The sequence below is a fragment of the Nesoenas mayeri genome (assembly GCF_963082525.1).
Source record: "Nesoenas mayeri genome assembly, chromosome: 2".
Classification (NCBI taxonomy): Eukaryota; Metazoa; Chordata; class Aves; order Columbiformes; family Columbidae; genus Nesoenas; species Nesoenas mayeri.
In genome coordinates this window covers 37,301,567-37,324,981 of record NC_137543.1, presented here as the reverse complement: position 1 = coordinate 37,324,981, position 23,415 = coordinate 37,301,567, and the positions used below count along the sequence as shown (strand labels likewise).

At 36.7% G+C, this 23,415-nt stretch overlaps 2 protein-coding genes across 3 annotated transcripts in view; both read left to right on the top strand.

The window, feature by feature from the left end:
- Positions 1–9,782, top strand: part of LOC308037846 (serine/threonine-protein kinase Sgk3) — a 59,489-nt gene extending 49,707 nt beyond the window's left edge. For both annotated transcript variants that reach the window (XM_080339885.1, XM_080339886.1), the window contains 9 exons: positions 349–432; positions 530–661; positions 2,686–2,798; positions 3,006–3,042; positions 3,157–3,243; positions 5,283–5,378; positions 6,193–6,348; positions 7,206–7,295; positions 8,311–9,782. In XM_080339885.1, coding sequence (XP_080196011.1) covers positions 349–432; positions 530–661; positions 2,686–2,798; positions 3,006–3,042; positions 3,157–3,243; positions 5,283–5,378; positions 6,193–6,348; positions 7,206–7,295; positions 8,311–8,481 — 966 coding nt within the window. In that variant the 3' untranslated portion in view covers positions 8,482–9,782. The remainder of the gene's footprint in view (positions 1–348; positions 433–529; positions 662–2,685; positions 2,799–3,005; positions 3,043–3,156; positions 3,244–5,282; positions 5,379–6,192; positions 6,349–7,205; positions 7,296–8,310) is intronic.
- Positions 9,783–13,386: 3,604 nt separating this feature from the next.
- On the top strand, positions 13,387–22,775 carry MCMDC2 (minichromosome maintenance domain containing 2; the record flags this gene model as incomplete). The annotated part of the gene is made up of 14 exons (XM_080339298.1): positions 13,387–13,486; positions 13,572–13,702; positions 13,799–13,858; positions 14,169–14,364; positions 15,286–15,408; positions 15,599–15,706; positions 16,946–17,074; positions 17,584–17,815; positions 19,536–19,741; positions 20,065–20,231; positions 20,603–20,779; positions 21,331–21,473; positions 22,011–22,120; positions 22,609–22,775. 14 exons carry the CDS (start codon positions 13,387–13,389, stop codon positions 22,773–22,775), a joined length of 2,049 nt encoding a protein of 682 aa, XP_080195424.1.
- Between the last annotated feature and the right edge of the window lie 640 nt (positions 22,776–23,415).

Genomic DNA, 23,415 nt, shown 5'->3' with positions numbered 1-23,415 from the left:
CTCTTGAAATTTTTGTTTTCAAGTTACTTTTCAAGTTTTTGTTTTCCATTAAATTATCTTTAAACATTAGAGAACCAGCTGAAATTGATCTTGATAGAGATTCAGCAGGTCCTGGAAAATGAATGTTATAACTCAGACTTTAATGATGTCACTATCATGACAGATTTTATTGAACTGTAAACTCACTCTGTTGGTGACTATATTGCTAATGGACTATATTAAAATCAGAGAAACTTAACTGCAAAGAAGGGGATGAATACTTTCCAGTTATGGTGAAATTATGAAAATATTACTAATAGAATGTGAACTGCAACAATCACATTTCTTCATTTACTTTGAATTTCACAGGTTCTTCTTGCAAAACGAAAACTGGATGGGAAATACTATGCTGTCAAAGTGCTGCAGAAAAAAATTGTTCTTAATAGGAAAGAGGTGAAGAGAAATATTCTTTCTCCACCCACTTCCCTCCCTTTTCCCCTCAATTACAAAATAATTGCTGTTTACTTATTGATCTTTTACTTCCTTACAGCAAAAACATATTATGGCTGAACGTAATGTGCTTTTGAAAAATGTGAAACATCCATTTTTGGTTGGATTACATTACTCGTTCCAAACAACGGAAAAGCTTTACTTTGTCCTGGATTTTGTTAATGGAGGAGAGGTATGTGGTGGTTGTGTTTGGATTTCAGTCCCTCTAGTTTGCTAATTCTAAGTGGGAGGAATGAAGTTATCTCTATTATGGGCTGTGGTCGGTATTCTCCCGGTTTTGAAAATCCTCTTGTTATCTGCTGTTTAACTACTGACTTCTAAAGCTATACAGACCCTGTTCCTCTTCTTATCGACAACTTTAATCCCAAATTCATGGTTGTCAGATACGAACTTTTATTATACAGTTACATAAATGTACCTTTATTACAAATTGCATTGTTGGCATTTTTCACCATGTCAGACTGTCTTTTCCGCTTGCATCTGCATTAGCTGACATGCTAGTACTTCAAAAGCAGAAGGAAGAAAGGAAACTGTCAACTGAATTTACTACATTGATACTATTGGCAGTCTTGGGATTATTCTGTAGCTTCATGTAGTTTAATTACTAATTGCTAAATAGCCTTATCGTCAGGATTCTTTGCCTTGAAGTGATGCTATCTGAGAAGCCATTATGTAACTTGAGGGAAAACTTGAGAAAGAAAGGGAGAAAGTCTGTAGATGTTTAAATATACTTCTGGAGCAGTTTGTCTTCAGCTAGGGACCTGCTGCTTTTTGAAGTACACAGTACTTCCAGGAGTGCTCAAGAAATTAATGTATAAACTGAATAGCCAGTACACATAAGAAGGTATAAATGTTGCTTCCGTTCATTCAAAAGATTTTGTGGAAAATCAAGGGTCTTGTAGACTAATAATACATGGACCTATCTTGGAAATGAGTTGTGATTGAAGCAGTGTAGTGAAAATTTTTTGTATGAAAGGAACTATCCAATATCCAACATACGTGTTTTAAAGAAGAGCTGTATGTCATGTCACTTGCTGTGTTTTCAATTTGGTAATTTATTGGTGTAAAATGTACACATTTCAGGTCTTAGAGGTGCTGAAAGCAGAACAGGAAAGAAGGGTGAGACAGGATCCTGTTGTAGATGATAAAACTCTGGTAGCTGAAAAAGCATAGGAGGAGGAGTAGTTTGTTTTGGCATATCTCAAGCCTTCCTATTGTGTCACTGCAGCTGCGTATACACAGACAAGTGTAAAGTATGCTGAATAAACTAGGATGAGATGTGAACTGGGGTATGCACTAGGTCAAATTCATATGGCTTACTGTCAGTGTTTATGATGCAGCTAGAGCTGGTGGACTGACCTTTTGAAGTGTCAGAGTTGGGATAAGATAGGCCTTTCTCTTGTCTAGTCTACTGTCATCTTACTTAAAAGGTATGAGCACATTCCTGGTTTGCTCTGCTCTCAGTTCCTGGACACAACTTTCTTTGTCATTCTCCCAGGCAAACTAAAATACAGTTCAAAACAGCTTTCAAATTTGAATGAAGCTCTTGGTAAGCTCTGATGACTTGTTATTTTTTTCCCAAACTTTGTATGTGGAAAACAGAAAAAATCTGTTATTTAAATTTTTTTTAGAAGTTGAATGGGTAGTATAGTTTTATCTTTATGATTTAATCCTTGGCTACACTTCTGTATCTGCTCAAACTATTTGAAGCCAGACAGTGGCAGTTGAGAAAATTTGTGCATCAACTTGGAAAATATACATCTCTCAAGGTGATCTGTCTAGATAATTTCGGAACACAATTATATAAATACTTATATACAAAACTTTGAATACAAGCACATACAGAAGTGGAAGGTTACTTGTGTGACACACCAGGTTATATTCTGTTAGGAGGCTATTTTGCATTATTTAGTCTTGCTAACCTGTATTCACAGGTTTGTTAGTTAGTGTTTGAATTACCTATCCGTTTCTGAGCTACAAAAGAGAAGAAAGGGAGAAAGTAAAGGAATGACAAAGTCAGGCAGCAAAACCAAATTTATTTTGGTTTATGTCATTGTGATTTTTTTGTTTTGTTGGTTGTTTTTTTTAAGTGGACAGCTAAATAAAATTACTTCTTACTGTTAAACTTACATGTTACCAACCTGATTTTTTTTGTGTGCAATGTTCTTATTTATTATACTGTTTGCATATTTACAGCTGTTCTTTCACTTACAAAGAGAGCGTTCCTTTCCTGAGCACAGAGCCAGATTTTATGCTGCTGAGATAGCCAGTGCATTGGGCTACTTACACTCCATAAATATAGTGTACAGGTAAGTTTCTGAAGTGTATTCTTGTCCTTCAGAGGTTAAAAATAGGACAGATTACTGAATACAAACCACTACATTAAATCATCTTATGGGAAATTTTAACATAATATTCAGCTTTCAGCTGAAGAATAGAAGCCCTTGCCTCTGAAACTGTTGCATTAGTGACTGCTGTTTTGAAGTGATGTGATTATATTTTTTTTTTAAATACAGGGATTTAAAGCCAGAGAACATTCTCCTAGATTCACTAGTAAGTGTGCGACATTATTCTTGATTTCCTATATTCTCTCAAAAAATGTACACTTATGTGTATCCACATGTTTAGCATGTTCTCTTTTTTAAAATACCACTCTCTCTTAAACAGGGTCATGTTGTGTTGACCGACTTCGGACTTTGTAAAGAAGGGATTGCAAGTTCTGATACCACTGCAACTTTTTGTGGGACACCAGAAGTATGTTAACAACTTTCATCGTTTTTGACTAGTGATTAATGACTATTATTAGTATTTGTGTAACTGGAAGATCAAATATTCCATTTTGTACTGTTGGAGATTTGCATTCTTTCAACAAAGCTCTTCCATGAAACCAAACCACAGATAAGCTTCCTGCAGATCTGTTCTTTATTCTTTTTACTAATATGCCGTGTCTCTTTCTTACTACCCACAACTCCCTAACTCATCTCCTCCTCCTATTTTACAACTCTCTTCAAACATTCTGTTCCTCATGTCTCCAAACTGCTAGCTAGACACAGCTAGTGTAACAGCTGCAACAGATCTGCCAATATGAATCTACTTACCATATCCTGCTACTGATTTTTAGTAAGTTCATAAGGACTTACTATCTGTGACTCTCGAGTAAATTTTGCATATATGTGAAACCGAACTTGCTGACTGAATTTATTCAACTCTGTTGTCTCTTTTTACTAAGAAAACTAGGCTGGAAAACTCAGAATCTGGAAGTCTTGAACATATATGAGGGATTCTCTGAAATGGCAGGATTAGTGGCTTTGATAATTTGATTAACATACTTCAAATTACAGAAAAGGCCTTTTAAGGCAGTGAAGGATGAGGGAGTAGTATTAGCTGAAACACTGGAAGTCAAAAAAAGGCAGGCGACAACTTATCCTCCTTATGATCATAGTAGGAGTCCATAAAGCTGAGTAGTAAATGTGAGTGTGTAGAACACTGGTAACTCTGGATCTGTTTGAGAAAAGCTCTGTGTTTTTTTTCTTGTGTTCAGAGGATTAGTCTTCACACTTACCTTGGACTCACATGAATTGCAACATAAGAGGATGCTAATGCTGTTGCTTCATATGAGTTCTTAAAAATATCAAGACTAAACATAGCAGTTGTGTATTAGCCTTTCTAATCCAAGATTTAGATTCAAGTCTTTCATAATCTTGCTAAAAGTGTAATGCTCTTATCACTGTTTCTAAACACTGAGTTCGAATGACTTGTTGAGTACCAGCTCCTAAAAAGCTCAAAGGAGGTTGTGAAAGGTTAGAAGAAGCTTAAGTAGTTGAGTTCTTTGAGTACTTTAACTATTTTTCATGCTTTTGCAGGGTCATCCATAGACAAAAGAGCTACAGGGCCCTCACACATACAGAAAGTTTGAGAAATACTGATGTAATTAAACTGTGAGTTTCAGTCTGTGCCTTGTCAGATAATGCTATCATCTACTTGTAAATTCAGTTTCAGAATTTGGATACTGGAATGATAGAAGTGAGCATTCTCTTGTTTTGAGAGGTTAGAAACCATGTGCACTGTAGATGAGGACCGAGATGATGATCCAATATTGACATAGAATAGAATTCACATATTCACAAAGAACAGCATCGTATTATGTAGTGTCTGTCCTTGTGCTGTAGTGTTAGTAAGTTCTGAGATGTGGAGCAGATTTCTTGCAAGGTAGATGGAAACCAGTTAGCATTGTCATTCAGTGTTTGGTATCAGATGTTTACCACAAATCAGTCAAGGGACACCTATTTGACAAGAACCTTGAGCAACTCACAATTCATGCCCTCATCAAGATTTACAGTGGAACTTAATATAGGTCCTACAATTTCTCAATAATGATAAGTCTGAAGCAGAATTAAGGTCTTTCGTTTTTCCGTACTGACTGGGAAGCATACAGGCTGAGGATGGCAGAACAGGCATGGCTGGTAGCCAGCTTGCTGAGGGATATTGTCTCTGCAACAGTGCAGCAACCTGTCTGAAATGCAGAAGTTTCATAATAGAGGTGGCAAAGGAGTTTGGCAAAACAGTAGTGTGTGGGAAGTATTGTTTCAGCTGGGAAAACAGCTGTCCTACTTGGTAAATAACCAGATGGTGATTAATATTTGCCAGGTTTGTCGGAGGCCAAGATAAATGCTTAACAGTCTTAAAATTGCTATGAAGCAACTTTTCTTGAAGGTGTTTACTGTGGTGTGACTAAAAACTAGGTTTTATTCTTGCTAGCGTAATTCTCTAAATTTTTTTTTTTTTTTTTTTAGTATCTTGCACCAGAAGTCATTAAAAAGCAGCCCTATGACAACACAGTAGACTGGTGGTGCCTTGGTGCGGTTCTTTATGAAATGCTTTATGGGCTGGTAGGTACTTAATATGTGGGGAACAGGGGTTGCTTCCCCACCTCCTCCACCTTTATGTGCAAGAATGTTGTTAAAGATGCTAACTGTTGAAAAATGTTGAGATGCTTCAATTAAGTGGATGAACAATTTGTCTTAACACCTGTTTTTCGGATTTTGCATTGCCTCTTGATGTCTAAAGTTTTGCTTTCCAGTGAATTGCTGGACATCAACTCAGATGTAGACAAGCAGCCATCACTTTGAGGGAATGTGAGAGTGGACTGAATCAACAGTGATAATACCCCCCCAAAAAAAACGAACTTAGAAATGAAATTTTGCCAAATACTGGAATAAATAGAATTAAAATACTTTTTTTACGTATGTTTCCTAACTTTTCCACTTCCTAATGCAGCATTAAAACAAACAAACAAAAAAATGTTGCTATTCTGCTTCTAGTCATATGTATTCATTCCAGTAACAATGTGTTCCCTTAGTTTTCTTGAGTTTTTTCACCTTCTGTAAGACCTTAAATAGGGAGACAGATTTGTTTTTCCACTCTCATGTTCTTTTCAGCCAAATTCAATGGGAGCTTTGAAGCTGGATGGCATCTGTGGCTACTTAGGAGTGTGAGAACATGTTAGGAGGAAGTTAGTAGGGAAGCTGTCAAAGTGTAAAGATCTGGCAATGGTGATGATGGAATTACATGTTAGCAGTGTGTAAGAAGAGGTAGATTTCACTGTAGTTTGTAGTTCTTATAGAATTACTTAGTGTTCAATACACATGAAAAAAAAAGTTGCATGTAGCTTCAAATTCATGTATAACTTTTATTTTTTTTTAGCCACCTTTTTACTGTCGTGATGTTGCTGAGATGTATGAGAATATTCTTCATAAGCCCTTAGTTTTGCGCCCAGGAATCAGTCTTACAGCCTGGTCTATTCTGGAAGAACTTTTGGAGAAAGATCGGCAAAGCAGGCTTGGAGCAAGGGAAGATTTTGTATGTAATATCCTAATTTATTGAGTCCTACTTCATTTAAAGAGACATCAAATTTATGTGCACAGCACAAGTTTAATAGTTGGAGATAGAGACAGACATAACACAGCAATCTCTGTGTTCCTCCTTTTTATTTCTTGGTTAAAGACACCAGTGTGATTAATTCATGAAAGTTTTTGGGGGTAGGAGAGAGGTGATTGTTGTGGGATATTAATATTTTGAGTTTGGTTGCTGCTGCACCTTCCAGTAAAGGAAACACAATTCCTGGTGTAGTAGTGACTAAGCTGTACTAAAGTAGGTTTCGCTATTCATAGTGAAACTGGGAAATAATCAAAAGAAAAAGCTGTTTTCTGGTAATGACATTTTAACTACATGAAAACCAGTCTTCAGATAAAGAAGAACAGTAGTAGCGTGCAAACAAAAGCTCTTCTTTTTTAGCCTTGAAATAGTGGCAAATGTTTATGCAGTGTAACAATAAAATCTTTGTTTGCAATAAGGTGATATGAGAAAGTAAAAGCAGCCGCTTCTCAGATAATTATCTACTTTACCAAAACTAACAAAACTTTAAGGCACGAGCAGAGATACTAACAGAAAACAATCTTGCTCTGTGGTAGACTTCAAAGTGGTTGATTTTAAGGCTTAAAAGGAGAAAATATGATCTTAAAAGGAAACCAGTTTGTAGAGGCAGGCTAACAAATTTTATTTGCCGTTTTTACCAACTACAGCTTTTATTGCAAAGTAAACTGCGAATAAATAAACTGATGAAGGACTTCCTTATGTGCATGCAGTCTGAAGTAGTATTTACTATAATGCGTAGGATGGATTTCTGAAATATATAAAATCTTTATTCCTTACTGCAGCTTGAAATTCAAAAGCACCCGTTTTTTGAATCTCTCAGCTGGACTGATCTTCTTCAGAAGAAGATTCCACCACCATTTAATCCTAATGTGGTAGGTGCCTGGTGCTGTTTCAGTTCATACCCGCCAAATTCCTGCTGTTGAGGGCTTACCTGTTCGCTAAGAATGTTTGTTTCAGGATGGTGAAGAATGGGAACCTCCCAGTGCTGACTGGCCTTTTGAGCAGTCAAACTTCTGAGCAGTGTTGCTGCCTTTTCTTACTTAAAACTCCGTTTGACAAATCACTGTTTCCTCTGCATATTCCTCTCAAAGTACTATCAATTTTTGTGGGGTCAGAAGACCAAAGAAGAAAATACAGATGGCCTCTGTATTTGAAGACTTTCCACATTACTGGTTTCCTGCTTTTTTTGTTGTTTTTAAGCCTTAGTTGCAGCTCTTCTCTGTTCTCCCATCAGTTTAAACTATGTCAACCTGTGACTGCTTGTCCAAAAAGCTCAGGATGTGGTGGGGTGGTAAGGAGAGAGTCCTTCCTGAAGCCACTTCAGAGCGTCACCTTTTGTTGAGTCTATGTCTGTTCGGTGAAGAAGACTCAGCTGTCATGTCTCTCCTTCTGTGACCTAATATTACTATGCTTTAGTTCCTAGTGTGTTACTGGGAAGGTGATCCATCATAACAGTATCACTGTAACATTTAACAAAGTATTATTGATGGACAAGAGAGAAAGATAATTGGGTGGTGTTTGTTGATGTGGGTTTTGGTGATGGTTTTTTTGGTGGTTTTGGGGGTTGTTTTTTTAGTGGTTTGGTTTTCTTGCAGCACGAGGGGTTGTAGTTTCTGTATCTCCCTAGCAGGCATTTAAGAGATACTTCTTAGGTTTGTCAGATCATAAAGGTGTGTAGGCTTTGGCTGGACCTCCAGCCTAAAAGAAACAAGCTTTTAATAACTGTTTTAAGGGATGCTGTAATGTGCTTCTTTAAATTTGCTACACTTAAATAGGAAGGAACAATGTGAAGTAGATAGACTCAAGAGTTAAATTTTAAATCTAAAGGACAAGCACAAGTTTAAAACACAGTATTAATATAACAACTGATTGATCTTTGTTTTCTAGGTTGGACCAGATGATATTGGGAATTTTGATGCAGTGTTTACAGAAGAAATGGTCCCATACTCAGTTTGTGTTTCTTCTGATTACAACATTGTTAATGCCAGTGTCCTAGAGGCAGATGATGCATTTGTTGGATTTTCTTATGCACCACCTTGTGAAGATATGTTTTCCTAGGAAGTTAGAAGCCAACAGTGTTTTGGAAGACTTGGGGTAATCTGAAATGTTAGAGTTACGGACACATTCCAAAATAGAGTAAACTAGTGCCTCGTTTTGTATGTAGGTTTGAAACCTATGAACAAACTTTCTCTGCTGTATAGGAGGAATTTGGGCATTTTGGATGGCTTTCTTTGGGGTTTGAACTGTTTGTTCCTGCTGCAGAAAATATTTTTTTAAAACCTTTAAGAAGCATTATCTACATATTTTTTAAGCAAAAACACTGACTGTTCTCCTCAGTCCCTTCAAGTTTACATTCTTACCTATCTAAGATTTGGCTGGCACAAACAGCAAGTTTAGTAAAATTTATAACTGCTTTTGTACCTATTTACAGTGACTTTGTGCTTGAATTGTAACTATGCAAATTGTCTTTTGTATATCCTGGTTTAAAAAGGTAAATGTTTTCCCTGTTGTATCAGTTTGAAATGTATGTTAATTTACCTATCAGCACTTAAATGAGGGGTTAATATAAGTTAAGACCAAGATTCTTAAAGGACTTCTACAGAACGAGAAGTTGGTCACGTAAAACTGGATTGTTGCTCTTGCGCTTGCTGAAGCATACGCATTCACTCAACAGGATTATCTGAGGTGTGGGAGATTACTCAAAACTGGAATGGAACAAATTAACTGGATTCATTTGATAACATTACTGATCATGTGTTCTACTTTTCTTTCCTCCGTGAGATAAATAAGTCTATATTTCAGCTACATTTAAAATATATTTGGTTAAAACACTGCTTTTCCAAAGAGATAACATGCAATAATTACTGTTACTTTAAAAGGCTATCTTGCTTTGACCTTTTGGAGGTGGGTGGTGAGGGGATCATGCCAAATATTAGGGATTTTTCTCACAGATTTATACTTTGAAACACTAATGTTCCAAATTGATTGTCTTTCGGTATTCTTAGCTACTTGTCTTTGTGTTCCAGTTTGCACCATTTTTAAATCTGCTCTTGATATTAGGGGGGAGGGAAAAAAAAAAAAAAAATATCTAAGTTTTGCTGATAATTTAAAAAAAATGTGAAAAGCTGTTGTATTTCTGATAACATACACATGTATGGACAAACTGATAATTCTGAACAATTTCTGTTTAAGGAAATTTTTTTAAACAATGCAAAAATTGACTGCAGTTACAGTGTATAAAAGCCTATCATGGTAATAGTTTTATTATATATATATATTACTTGTAAATAACAACTTATTTTTGTCTGTTATTTCAAAAATGTTCTGTGTTTTTTGTTCATAAATACATTCAGCTAAATGCCATGATTTGTGAGAGGTCTGATAAGACACTGAGGAGTAGCCAGAGTTAAATGTTAGATAAATTTCAATATCTAATATCAAAATCATCTCATCTTTGACAAAATAAGAACTAGCTAAGATATATCACTTACAAACTGGGAATATTGGGGAAAAGTGTATCAAATCATAATTCTTCTGAAATTTATCTTGTGTCAATAGTGAAACATTATACAAGTGGAAACTAAAACAGGATTCCTTGCTTATCTCAGGAAATACCTTCTATACCACTGTCTCCTACATAGTGCTTAAGTGGAGCAGAGCAGTTGCTACAGGGGGTGTTGGAAGTAGTGGCTGGGTAAAAGAAGTAAGAATTGCCATTGGCGCATAAGGGAGGAAGGAACTGTATCGTTTGTGGGAGCAGAGTGGTGCCTTGGTGCTCATTTTACATAGTGCTGCTCTGAAATTTTGAGAGGTTTGGAAATAGCGGTGCAACAACTACATGCATCTTGTGCTTGCAGTTATAATCATTTGGAAGCAACAGCCTCACTTTTTTTTATCTTTTTTTTTTTTAATTGATTGTAAGATAGCAAGTATCCATTCTTATACTGAATTTTTACTGTGTAGGTCTGAAATGTGGGCTACTGTAACGACCTTTTCTTTATGGCAAGGAAACACATACTCAAGCTGCTTTCTGCTTCTCCCAGGAGGAGGTACAATACTGTAGGGAGATGGGGAGGAGGAGGGATACTTGTGAAGTTGTTGCTGTGGGAGCTAGCACCCCTTTTAGTTTTTTGTCTTGTATTTCAAAGATATCTATACCTAGCTGCCTGACTGGGTGAAGGGGTTTGGGTTTTGGCCTTTTTTGCTCAGAAATTTGGTGGGTTTTTGTTTTGTTTTGGGGTTTTTTCCTAATACAAACGAATATGGCAATGGTAGTTGAAGTTATTTCTGGGAGAGCACCTTAATTGCTTATTAAGCTTTTTTCTTTCAGCAGGCTCTGCCTTTTTTGGTGAAATGTGAATGTGTTAAACGTATCACACTTGCAATACTTCTGTTCGCTTTTTTCCTTCTGCTGTAAGTTCATGTTGTGAAATGCCTGGGTCAGATCAGGACTTGCAAAGATAACAGACTCTGTGTGCAACATCAGGCAATGAAGCCTCACAACACTTTCGCATCTAGTGCTCTTATTCTGCATTTCATGATGCTGGTTGTCAAAGATGATGCTGTTCACTGTGTAGAGTAGCCCCTTCACGTGATGCTAAGCTGAAAAGTGAAATCTGAAGCACCAGTTGTGGTAGGAGATTGTGGAAGAACCTACACAGGAAACACCCGTGGTATTCCTTTCCTGTTTTGGTAGATATGTAATGAAAGGAGGTAAAATTTGTCTTTTTGTGACTAATGCAGGGGGGTTTGCCTGACCATGGTGAAAGGGGATTGTTCCTCCCCTTCAGAGGTGCAGCTGAACCCTGTGAGCAGCAGCCTTCCCTCCTGGAGCTGTGGAAGCAAAGGAACGGGGCAGAAGGGCATGGCAGTTGTAACAATACGAACTGAAATACAACAGAGTTCAGAGGTGGTGTCCTGAGAGGTAAGTTTACAAACGGTTGGCATACCGAAGGCAACAGTTAAATACGCAATATTTATTAATAAAAGAGAGAGAAGGTTTTTATAAATATGTTGTGTTTCAGTACTTGCTACCCTGTCAGTACACGTCCCTTTTCTAGTGACGTGCCTAAGCCTGTGCCCGCAGCAAAGAGAAGGCAGGGAGTGTATGTTCAATGGGGCGGTGGGTGAGGGGCGGGGAGAGGAGCCGTTTCGGCACTGGTAGCGGTGTCCGTGAGGGCTGCGCAGCGGCGGCCGGGCGGAGGGGGAGCTGTGGCGCGTTGCCCGCCCGCGCCGCGCGGGCTAACGGCTGTCCCCGAGCGCACCAACGGCTGCCGCCTGAGGGGGGCGGGAGCGCTACCGGCAGCCCCGTCCTGCGGCCGTCGGGCCCCTTGCTGCCGCCTCCTAAGTGTCGAAGGGGAAAGTTTTATGTCCCCTCTCCGCGCTGTGGTGTCGCCCTCAGTACCCGTTGCTGCCGACACGGCGGTGCTGAAGAGGGGCGCGAAGGAAGGCTGGGGAATAGTCTGGGGAGAGCACTGGTGGGGTTTGTGAGGAAGGGGTGCTGATGGCAGGAGCCTGAAGCCCGGGAGGAGGCTTTGCGCATCGTGCCCTGGCACACCCTGGAGTGCAGCTGAGTGGGGTTACCCGGCTGTGGGGGAACGGATGAACGTGGTCACCTCGGCTGTGGGACTGGTGAGACTTTATTCTGTGAAGGTTAGGAGGTGACAGTGGTTAGTGCAGAATGACCTGGGCCATTGCTTAGTTCTTCCTAGTCGTGTCTGGTGTCCTAGCCAGGAGAACACAGGGTCTGGGGAAACACAGTGGATCTGTATGTGTTTGTTTAATCCCTTCTTGCTGAAGGTTTCAAGGGACGGAGCAGTAGTCATGTAGGAGTAATCCTAAAGAAAATCCTGAGGAAAAAACAAGTCCCTACTATAAATTATCTTTCAACTTGTTGTTAAAATTTGATACTTCAGGCCACTAAACACATCTACCAGCCCAGAGCATGGAATTCTCAGACGACAGGATTTACACTGCTGCCACACTCAGGTTGCACTGGTATCCAGTTACTCCTCTCTTGGATGAAGGCAGTTCTGTGAACTCCCACAGGACATCCTTCAGATGCTATGAGCTTTGCATCCCCATCAGCCCAATAATTCTGTGTCTTGTCCTTTACCAGGCAGCAAAATCTACTTTTGAAGATTTAAGTGGTGTTTAATTTTGGTCGTCTACAGAGAGGACAAAGGACACTTGTAGAAGAAAATCTCTAAGACAGTAAACCAGATACGTATATACAAAATACCATATTTCGGCTGTAGTGTGATTCTCCTTCTAAATTCAGCAAGTACTGCTCCACGGTATGAGATTTGACTTGAAAAAATACGTGGAGATGTGGGTAGTACACAGGGAAAACAGCACTGAAGAGCATGGTCAGCCTCCAAACCAAAACTGTTGTGAAGGTTTTGTCTTTGAGAGCTGATTTTCCTGTGTATGTGCTGGAAGTAAGTGTTTGCAAGATTGACACCTTAAGTGGGTGCTAAAGGTGGTAACAGCAGACCAGGGAACCAGATTTTTAAAAAGGGAAAAGATGCTGGCCAGTTTCAAACTTCACAGCTATGACAGGATTCTCAGATAAGGCAGATATTTAAATCTTACTTTCAGTAGGCTTATTATACCTGTAAAATACACAGGAGAGGTTAAATTAAATGCAGGCTTTAATTTCATGGGTTAGGGAGCTGGGCAGCAAAATAATTAACTGGGAAAAGAAAGGACTAGAGCATCATTCAGGAATTTACTTTGGGAATGTAATATGCTTCAGCCATTAGAAAGAACTTTCCACTGAATTGTGGTAGCTTAAAAATCCTTAAAGAATCGCAAAGTTTGAAAAAGAGACTATTTATTTTCATTTTTATGGCTTGTTTAATACATACCTTCATTATTATTGTTGCATGGCCAGTTCTAATGTTGTTTCTTCACAGTTTATTCCAACATTTTGATAAAGAATGTGAAGATCTGTCTTGGAGAATGCATCATGAGATACAGAAAATGAGGGAAGTTTCCCTTGTTTACCTTGACAGAAGTGGTGGCCTTCAGAAATTTGTGCACGACTGCAAAAAATATAATGGTATTACTCAATACATATTCTGTTAAATTGATACATAATGTTACACAAACCTCTGTTATTTTTATTAAACATACTTTTTCTACAGACTCAAAACAGAGTTACGCTGTTTATCGTTTCATTATTTCAATAAATCCTTCTGATATTACTGAATTAGATGCAGTTCTTGGAAACTACATTCTTCATAATCCTATACAAGCTGCACAGATTTTTCAGTCAGTAAGTATGTATATATAGACAAGAGTAGACAAAAGTACATAATCTATACCTGAAGTAGATTTTCCTTTCTAAAATGAAGTTCTTTTTCAATCACAGGTATGTTTCATAGCTATTAAGACATTATCATTAATTGAACAATTGCAGACAGAAGCTCAGGTGAGTCTGCACTGTTCTCCATTTAGATCTTAAATCATTTGAGTATAGTGAAGTGTCAAAAAATAATACTTTTGTATTAACTTTTCAGTTTTCATTTTCCCTTTGGCTGTAGTATTATTTGTAATTAAAAGTAGCTGGAAATGTCACCCAGCCATACTGCAAGAATTTTGAGATAATTAATGTGAAATTGAATTACACCTCATGTGTTTCTAGTTTTTTTCTAGTAGATAATTTCTAATCATTGTTTGTAAGTAAAGCAGTTTTAAATAAAGTTTTTTTACAGTATTAATATAATTGTATCTCTTGTTAGGTTAGTATACTGCTGAAACCAACACATTTGCCACCTTTACCAAGTTATGTCTTCAGTCTTTCTGCATTTCCCTTTAATTACACATCTCAAAGATTTTATATGTCTGAAGGAATAGCGACTGCAATGGGAACAGTAACAAAATATACACAAGGAGCAAGATTTCTTTGTACTGAGGAAACCTGTCCATTTTCTGAAGGTAATTAAAAAAAAAATCTCAGTACTATTTCAAAAGTTTTTTAATAAACTTGATAATTTACAGAAACTAAAAACCTAGCATGGAAAAGGCATTTCTATGCAGTCTTACTATGCAGACATTTTTGTAATAAGCACAGGATGATTTTTATTAATGGAAAGTGGGCCCTGCCAGTGGCTCAGCGTTATTAAAGGTTTTGGAAGCATAGCTGTGCCAGCACTCCATTTTCCTAATGCTGAAGATAGTTCATAAGAGAAAAGATACATTGCAAATATAATTAAATTTTCTGAAAGAAAAAAGATAAAGTAGTATTTTTTTGCCTTGGAAACTGTGTTTATAGAAAAATATCACAGAACAGTATGCTTAAGTGACTGGCAAAAGCATCTAGCATAGAACAGGTTTGCTTTAATGGTGAGATGAATTCTGTGGAACCACTTATTTAAGTAATATTAATATTACTGAACTGCTTGTATTGTTGCAGTATTAGGCCTTAAGTACTTTTAAGGCTGTTTCATTTGCTTCTTCCTGTAAGAGACCATAAAATTACGAAAGAGAAATGAAATCCCAAAGTTAGCGACTGCAGAATAAATCATAATGATGTCTTTCTGAAGGCACAAACCTCTAATAATGAGTATCCGTCTCCCGTGTCATTTGCCCGCCAGGCACCAGCAGCAGCCGCTCGTTCCCGCTCGGAAAGGCCGAGCTGTGCCGCTTGGGGGGTGCCAAGGGGAATTCTGCCATCCTGTGGTCAACCTGGAATAAATTATTCAGATCGTTTCAGTGGAACCACAGTATATCAACAGGTGCTCATACGAAGAAATGCATGATAAATCTGGAATTTCATTGTCCAGTATTTTAGTCTCTTCATAATGGGAAATTTAAAATGAAAGGCGTTTCCTCCTTGCCAATTTTTTTTCTTTTTAGGGTTTAGCTATATAAGAGTGCATCTGCCTGGAGCTACAGAATCTGCCACAGTGAGGAATGATTTTGTGTGTAGCTTGTGTTCTTCGCCACTGCAGGAAGACATGAAATATAGAGTACTTGGTGGTAGGATCTATGTAGTTTTATTGTTAGATCTGTTACTTTCCTACTTGTGTTACGTAATAAGTAAACAAGATGGTTAAGTGGAAAAAGCCCCAAAATGTACCAGTCATTTAAAAGAAGAAAAAAAAAAAACAAAAACACAACTGTACTGTTTTCAAAAGAACTAACCTTTTATTTGCCTTTACTTTGAAAGATAAACAAATAGTTGAAATGATTGATGCAAAAGTTCTTAATGCTTTGAAAGGATATTCCGACGATAACTCACATTTTATGATTCAGACATTTACAGTTTTCTTGAGAGGTAAGCTGAATTTTGGAGATTTGTCAAAAAATGTTTTAGAATGGAACTGTAATATTCACTTGCATTTTCCTTATAGGTCCATTTCTCTGGATAAAGTGAAAGTAATAACTCATATTGCAGTTCTTCAATAAAATTAGGGATGAAAATACATAAAATTAGATAGATGATTAAACAGTATACCCAGGTGATTGAAGAGTACACATGGCAAAACTGTTATGTTCACTTCTGTACCTTCATATAAATAAAATCTCTTGACCAGTTTCACAGTATCGTATACTATCTGTAGATGTTTTTTTTTTTCTGCTTTCTACTTCCTTTGTCCATACTGTTTTGTACTAACTACATGCGTTTTAACACCCTCAGTCTAGCTGTTTTCTGCATTCCATCAGGACTTTTGGCTTCTACTACCACTACTTACCACTGCAATCATTAAATGATTTCTAATGAGAATGTCCAACTAGAATCACAACTCACCAACATACTTCCATTAATTCTCGTAAAACAACAACCAAACTCCCAAACCAACATTATTCCAAAGGTCTATGGAATATATTGTCCATTTCTGGAAAACTAAATAGCTCCAGGATTGTGAGATACACTTAAAAACTGATGCTGTGCGTGTATTGTTATAAAACACAATCTGTGGGTCAGATATTGCGAGTTTCACATGCATTGAATTTCCACTGGCTTCAGTGATTGATGAGATTGGACAAGGTCTCAGAGCTGAGACTTGTATTTGGTTGGACCTAACTCTCATTTTCAAAAAATAAATGTGATGGTTTTTTAAAGATGCGCAGAAATACAAAGGTTCACAAAGCTACTGGATTTCCTTTTTATTGTGGTTTTTCTTCTTTGACATTTTATAGGACAGTAACTAATAGTGGTGTAACCACAAGTTTCAGAGTAGGAATGCATACTTGCAAACAACTATTCATTTTCTTGTCAATGCAGAACTAAATGCATTATCCTTTTTTATCTTTTAATCAGGAATCTGCCTTTCCTCACCTACTGTGTCTCCCTTACCTTTTGCACTAATTAATTAGAATTGTATGCATCATTTTATTCTAGTCCATTACAGTGAACCTGGCACCTAACTGTTGTTTTCTACAATTAAATAATAACATTCTGAATGGTTCAATTTTAAGTTTTCTGACCATATCTCTAAAACTGTCTTTACACCCTAACACATCTTCAGATTCCTCTCGTCACCACCCTCTTTTTTTTTTTCCAAATTTCTAGATGAACTGGTCAATAAAATGAAGATAGGAAACCACTACAAGATTATAGGAATTCCAGCTTGTGTGCAAAATGGCTTACAAGCTACAGCATGTATAGAAGTCAATAGTGTACAGCTCTGTAAACCAAATGGTAAAAGAGTTCCATTAAAAATTGACTTTAAAAGTTGGGAAACCTTCTAGAACAAAATCATGAGAAGTGGTACAGTTTTCTGTGACCTAGAGGTCCAGATTACAAAACCACTTCCCTTGCGGTCTGAAATGTATGCTTACTGTTCTTCAAGAATATCACCTTTTGCCCCATTTCCATGCATTGAAAAGCTACACCATTCTTTCCTTCAGTTCTTCAACGTCTGTTTCCAACTTTTCCTATCCTTTGGAAGGTACTTTGAAATGATACATTAAATGAATGTGATATTTCAGTTTGTTACTCCTTTCTTACTCCATCAGTTTTAACAGCACATGCTGCTACCTTTTTAGTAAAATTAATAGTGTCAGATGTTTACATTCTGAATTTGTGCTCAACACATAAACATTTGTTCTTTGTAAGTTTTGTATCAAGACTAGAATGATCACTTATTCTAATGTATCTGCATAGCTCTCATGTGAAGTGTTTGTTAACCTGTACTTTGTTATATTTAGGTCCTTCTTTTGTCGGTGACAATTTTAAGTATCTGCTCTCACTGACATCAGGCTCATGCTGGAAGTTTACAGCCATCCTTGCCAATATCTTTGCTTCTCAAATTGTCCCACCAGGCACTTGCAATACTCTCAAACTCACAATACTGCTGAGCCTAGTACAGACATGTGAAAAAGAAAATGCAGATTACCTGGATCTGTTGATTGTGACAAGCGACACGCTAGTAATTGATAGGTAAAGATTCCTTATTATTCACGTAAATTAGAATTAAAAACATGAGTATTTTTAAAGATAATAGGATTGGCCTTACATGAAAGGTTGAAGAGACTGTATTTTTAAAGAATATGCAGGGTTCCAACTTAGTAAAAATACCCAAATACACTTATTTATTTTAAGTGATAAATCTGGGCCACAACTTCACTAATAAAAAAACCCGTTAACATCCTCGTAATGTTCTCAATAAGCACTGTTTAGCAGAACTGAAACAAAACATTCTTCTAAAACCAAAACTGAAGACTGTCCCAGAAGCTGGTGATGATATAGCAAAAGCAAATGGCTCTACTTTTCAAATCTTGAGCTTTTTCATCACCACTTCCCACCTATTAATAATGGCATTTTTGGTTAATAAGTGGTGTGTGAATAGATACATTTGTGTCACTCTTTTTCATAAAAACTATACTGATAAAGTATCGAAAGTCACATGCATCTTTACATGTAGGTCATAAATCGGGCTGTTGCTACCTTTAGAAAAACGTTTTTCTGTATTTCTGCATCTTACGTATTTACCATGTCATGTAATTATAAGCTGTTAACACATTTTTGCATATACTGCAAAAAATTATAATATGCTCAGCTTTTAATTTACATTAATTTGAACAAAATTCCTTTATCCTTCCCCAACTTAAAACAGGAATTCTTTTTTTATTATTTTTGAAAAATATATTTGAAAGTGGCATGAATTTTATTTTCATTTGACAGTTCTTCAACAAATTCGTTGGTATTTTTTAGTTAGGGAAAAATATTTTCTTAACCATTTCAAAAGGGAGCTGTAGAAATTAGTTCAAAGTTGAAAATTATGTGGGCTGGGTTTTTTTTTTCCCCAGGTTGAGAAAGATTTCATAAGAGAAGTCATAGGAACTCAGAGTGTTTTGAGAATCAAAACATCTGCTTAATATTAAAACAGTTGCACACTGTAAATCTTGGTCAGTACTGTCATTTGTACTGTCTTGCATGTGCACGTAGTATTTGTCAGCAGCCTGTCAAAATAGGCATTTCCTACATCATATTTATATTGGTATGATAGCCTATTTATTCTCATTAATCAATAATGTTATCTCAGTTATTAATAGCAGGATAAATTATGCCCTGACATTTAAAAACCATTAGGAGCCTTTGATTGTGGAACCAGACAGACAATTTGCAACCTCTTTGTGCCAAGAAACATAGTACAGGGGATGAAAAAGAAATTTCTATACCTGCTTGCTCCAAAAGAATCTGAGAGGGAGCAGGAAGGTAACCCAGGCAGGCAGAGCTTGCACATTCCCAGCCTTTTCATTTTTCCCAAATGGCCAGGATTGCAAATCCTGTACCCTTGTAAATCACTGGAAAAGTTTCTCTATAATAGGAATAGGAGTTAATAATATGGAGTTAAATTATGCGACTTCTTTGACTTTCTAGGAGTTACTTCTATTACAAACCACAAATTGCCTCATATGTTAAATCCATAAGAAATACAGTCCGATTGGCAGCTTTCGGAGAGAATACTTGGACTTCTACCGTTGTATTCAAAGTTAAATGTTTTGTTTTGACACTGGTTTTATGTTAAGGTTTGTTGTTGTTGTTTCTAAGTGAGTATTAATATATATAAATACCATTATACAGTATTAAGTGTAGTATTGTTTTGAAAAACTGAATAATTTAACAATTTATGACTGAAAATTATTTAATCCCCTAGGCTTCTGAATTACAGCTTATGTCTTCTGCCTCGTGGCATCCGACACCCACCTTCTAGTGACATTTTTCCTTCTGTGTCCAAAGATAAACACGGAACTGGAAGTGCCAGTATCCAAGCTTGCAGTGCTGTCCTGGCTAAGGGTGGTGTCTGTTACATAGGAGACTTATCTTCATACAAAAAGGATAAACTTGAACTTCTACAGTCCGGTAATCTCACATATGCTAACAAATGAGGGGACAGAACAAAACCAACATACAAATTCATGGCTACGTTTGTTCCCCAGCTCATGGCCCTCAAATGCTGTGAAAATCTGTAACAGTATTTTTAATGTGTCTGTGTAAGAAAAGGACAAAAAAGACAAGGTCCTATAAGCTTATATATACTACACAGGCTCCACTGCAGAGATCCGTTGATGTTGACAATTCTATTAAATACATGATAGCGACTGTTTTCAGATCGCATGTATGGGACTAGAAATTATAGTTAAACTACACCAATTACAGAATTGACATATTTTGTCCTATCCTAGTGCTGGAAAGCAGAATGACAACAGTGTTCATTCCTGGAAAGAAGTACGGAGAAGAGGCTGACCAACAAGTCACTATTTCAGTTCAAACCAATTTTTGGTCTTTTGTGGATGTGGATTCTTCCTCAAAGAAACATATACAAAAGGAAAACTTTTTAATTGGACAGATGGTAAAGTACATGCCTTGTTATGACAGTAACGGTACTATAGCAGTCATTTGTGTTTATAGTTATTTCAACATACAAAATAATGAAAACAATCAATTTTGTTAGTATTTCCCAAGAAGTCACAACTTAAGTGACTTAAAGTCAAATATCTTCTAAAATGAGCTAGCTTTCCAAGAAGTAGGTATCATCTATTATTCAGAATAGCTTTTGACAACTACTATTGAAACAAAATTTTACTGCATTTATTATAGGTAATTTGTCTTTCAGGACTCAGTATGTATGGATATTGAACATTTCAGATTGAAAAAATTGCAATATTTCTACAAGTCAAAAAGTTGAAATAATGATTTTCTTTCTCTGGATCTTTTCTTTAGGATGTGAGTTTGATTCCACCTAATCTTCTAGATGTTTTTGGGCTTCTGATATACAATGAGTTTCCTTTGTGTCGACTGTCTTCTCCTCTTGTGCATCATATCTTGAAAAAAGCTATCAGTCCTGAAGCCAAGCTGTACAAAGTCTCACAGCAGTTCCAAATGCAGGATTTTGAGGAGGTAACAGATACTGCCCAAGCATTTAGAAGTGCATTATAATTGGGAATTTCATACTATTGCTGGCATCAGAAGGTTCTCTTCACACATTCACATTGCTTATTTTTAAATCTGTTAATACTCACTTCCTACCCATTCCCCCCCACCATACTCCCACTAGTGCTAATAGGATCATTGATACATTAGCTTCAGTTCTTTAAAAGAGCCAACATAATAAATTCAGTTCAGTATTGTTTCTGAAAAGCATAGGTTAACATTCATGTGAGAACAGGTCTCCAATACCTACTTTTGACAAGTTTATAATCAGTAGTAAAAGTTAACATTCCACTCTAAACAAACTGTCAATATCTCTAGTATAATCAATGGGTGATTCTGTTTAGTATCTGAGATCTATCCTTATGCATAACTGAATAGTGACAGCTGTCTCTTTAAAAACTACTGGTAGAATTTATTGTCTAGACTCTTATTATTGTGGTACTGGTATATTAAAATGTGTGAAAAATGTAATTTCATTTTTTCCAGTTAAGTATTTAAAATGTATACCCTCTCTCTAGTTTATTTTGTTCGCTAGGAATCTTCATGTTGAACTGAGCTCAGAAGCAGAAAACCTCATTCAGGGCTACTATCTTGCAAGTCGCAGAGTGAGAAGAGATTCTCTTCATGGATCAACATTATCAGCATCTGCGCTAAAAATTCTGTACGTCCTACTTTTTAAAGTAAACACATCTATGTTGCAAATAGAAATTCTCCTAACCTGCTCAAGAGCTTGTTAAATAAAAATGTAGACAAGACGCTTAAGTTTTGAAAAGCTCAAGCATAATCTTATTTATTATTTATGAATACTATTTAATTTATATATTGATGTTAAAAAAAAAAAAGTAAAGAACTTTGCCAGGCAAACCCCAGTGATTTAAGAAACAATTATCACTGCTGAAGCTATCTAGAAAAACAGAAAAGAGACTTAAATTATCACAGCTTTGTGTTGTGCAAGTAAAAAAAAAATCTTTAGATAATATGCCAAGTTCTACAACTTTCATAGCGCAAGAAAGTCACACAATAATACATACTTTGTTAGTGACAAGTACAACTGCACAGTTATTTGTGGGATGTTTACACAGCTTAAGTATAGAAACAAACACTCGAGTGTTAACTTTCAGTTTACAAAAGGGCAATACATAATGCATTCATGCGTGCACTGGTTTTTGTTTCTGATATGCTTGTATTCATCTTTTAGGATTTCGCTGTCTAAGGCTCACACTAAACTAAGTTTGAGAAACAAAGTACTTGAGGAAGATGCATTGATTGCCATCTTGTTACTTGAATCATCTCTTACCCTAAAACACGGTAAATAACATAACTCAGTCTTTAGTCTTGGTAACAGTGTTGATACTTTGTCTATTTGACAGAAGGTTTTATCAATTGTTTGAAATAATTGTCATTTCAAATCAAAGTCCAGAATTTCCACTGTGGAAGACAGTGGAAGAGAAGGCAGAGAGCCTCAGTGATGTACATGGTTAAGCCGCAGGCCCACACTGCGGCTCCATCCTTTATGCTGGCTTATTTCAGGCCCAAGTTAAACTGAAGACAGATTACCCTCCCTGGGGAAACAGAAGACAAGGGTTGAGGATTTTTTTTGTTGTTTATCTAGCATCACAGTCACATGTGTACACAAATTTGGCAGTGAGTCAAGACTTTGATGTTAACACTTAGTAATGCTATCTTATATGTTACAATTTTAATCTGTGTCACAGATGCTTTTCCTTCAAAGTCCTGGCAAGATTATAAAGTCTTTTGACAAAAATCTTGATTGGTTTTTTTTGGTCTTTGCTTAGGCAAGTCTGCATTATGCATTGCACCAAATCCTGTATTTCCATTTGACCTCAGTGATGAAAACTCCTTGCAACAGAGAGATAGTTACCTCATGCAGTGTCACCAGCAGCTGCTGAAGTTTATTGCTGCCTATGGCCCAGGAATTCACATTAACCCTAATGAAGAGTAAAAACTCCACTCAGTAAGTAATGCCTGAAGCTTCTACTTCAGCTTTTTGAGAGACTGCAATTAGAAATACACAACTAATAAGGGTTTTATTATTTTTATAAGACAGGTCAGTACTGTTTTGCTAAGGAATAAAGCATAGCTGACAGGATTCAATTACAAGTTTTATGACAGTGCTGTTTGAAGTCAGGAGTGATGTCTTCATCCAAGGAGGCTTTCAGAATAAAGCCACAACCTGAACTTATCTTCCTGGTTACCACTGTTCATCCACAGTTCAGTTACAGAAGTAAAGCAAGGTTTTTAATAAGACTACAACAATTAAACCAGGAGTTTAATTTCTAGTGTTTCATTTCAACTACATGAACTCTCTGCAGTTTTCCTTCTTGTTCTTTTAAAATGTGTCACCCAATGAGGGATAAATAGTTTTAACTACATTAAAACTTTCCAGTGTAAGCCAACTTTCTTAAATTATGACTCATGTTCTATAAATTTTAGAAGGTACAGAAGTACCACCATACTGTTTAATGTTCTCAGTTTTACATCACAGCAACACAATATTAGACCGGCCCTGCAATCCAGAGAGAAAAAAACAAAACACTACAACATACCAAAAGAACCACATACCACAACCAACAAAAAACCCA